At 64.8% G+C, this 790-nt stretch overlaps 1 protein-coding gene across 1 annotated transcript in view; it reads left to right on the top strand.

Annotated features, from left to right (window-relative positions):
* The window catches only part of LOC112548575 (protocadherin gamma-A2-like), a 14,267-nt gene that overhangs the window by 6,460 nt on the left and 7,017 nt on the right, over positions 1 to 790 (top strand). Inside the window, exon 3 of the mRNA XM_025194753.1 lies at positions 1 to 786. This exon is cut by the window's left edge and continues 597 nt beyond it. Coding sequence (XP_025050538.1) covers positions 1 to 786 — 786 coding nt within the window. The remainder of the gene's footprint in view (positions 787 to 790) is intronic.

Raw genomic sequence — 790 nt, 5'->3', positions numbered from 1 at the left:
GTGATATACTCCTTGCAGTTCAAAGACCAGGCTTCCCAAATATTCCAGTTGGACTCTAGGACAGGAGTTATAACGGTCTTCAGGAACCTGGACTACGAGGAATCCACATTATATGAAATGGAGGTTCGGGCACACGACGGCGGAGGCCTCTTGAACAGGGCGAAGGTCGTGATCTCTGTCAGCGACATGAACGACAACGTCCCCGAGATCAGGATCACCTCCCTGCTCAGCTCTGTCCCCGAGGACTCCCCGCCGGGAACCGTAATCGCCCTCTTGATCGTGCAGGACCAGGACGCCGGAGAGAACGGCGCCGTCACATGCACCATCCCGGACCACGTCCCCTTCCGGCTGCAGAAATCCTTGGATAAATATTACACTTTAGTGACGGCCAGAGACCTGGACCGGGAGCAGGTGGCGGATTACAACGTGACGGTCACGGCCCGGGACCGCGGGGCGCCGCCGCTGTGGTCCGCCACGACGATCGCGGTGCAGGTGTCGGACGTGAACGACAACGCGCCGGCCTTCAGCCAGGCGGCCTACAGCGTGTGGGTGAGCGAGAACAACGCCCGCGGCGCCTCGGTGTTCTGCGCGCGGGCGGCCGACGCGGACTGGGGCGACAACGCCCGGGTGACGTACTGGCTGGCGGAGGGCGAGCTGCAGGGCGCGCCGCTGTCGTCGTGGCTGTCGGTGCAGGCGGAGAGCGGCGCGGTGCATGCGCTGCGCGCCCTGGACTACGAGCAGGTGCGCGAGATCCGCTTCGCCGTGGAGGCGCGGGACGGCCGCGCGGTCC

Source organism: Alligator sinensis, unplaced genomic scaffold (assembly GCF_000455745.1).
Source record: "Alligator sinensis unplaced genomic scaffold, ASM45574v1 scaffold1278_1, whole genome shotgun sequence".
Lineage (NCBI taxonomy): Eukaryota > Metazoa > Chordata > Crocodylia > Alligatoridae > Alligator > Alligator sinensis.
Note: the sequence above shows the minus strand (reverse complement) of the source record. Positions and strands in the feature narration are given on the sequence as shown.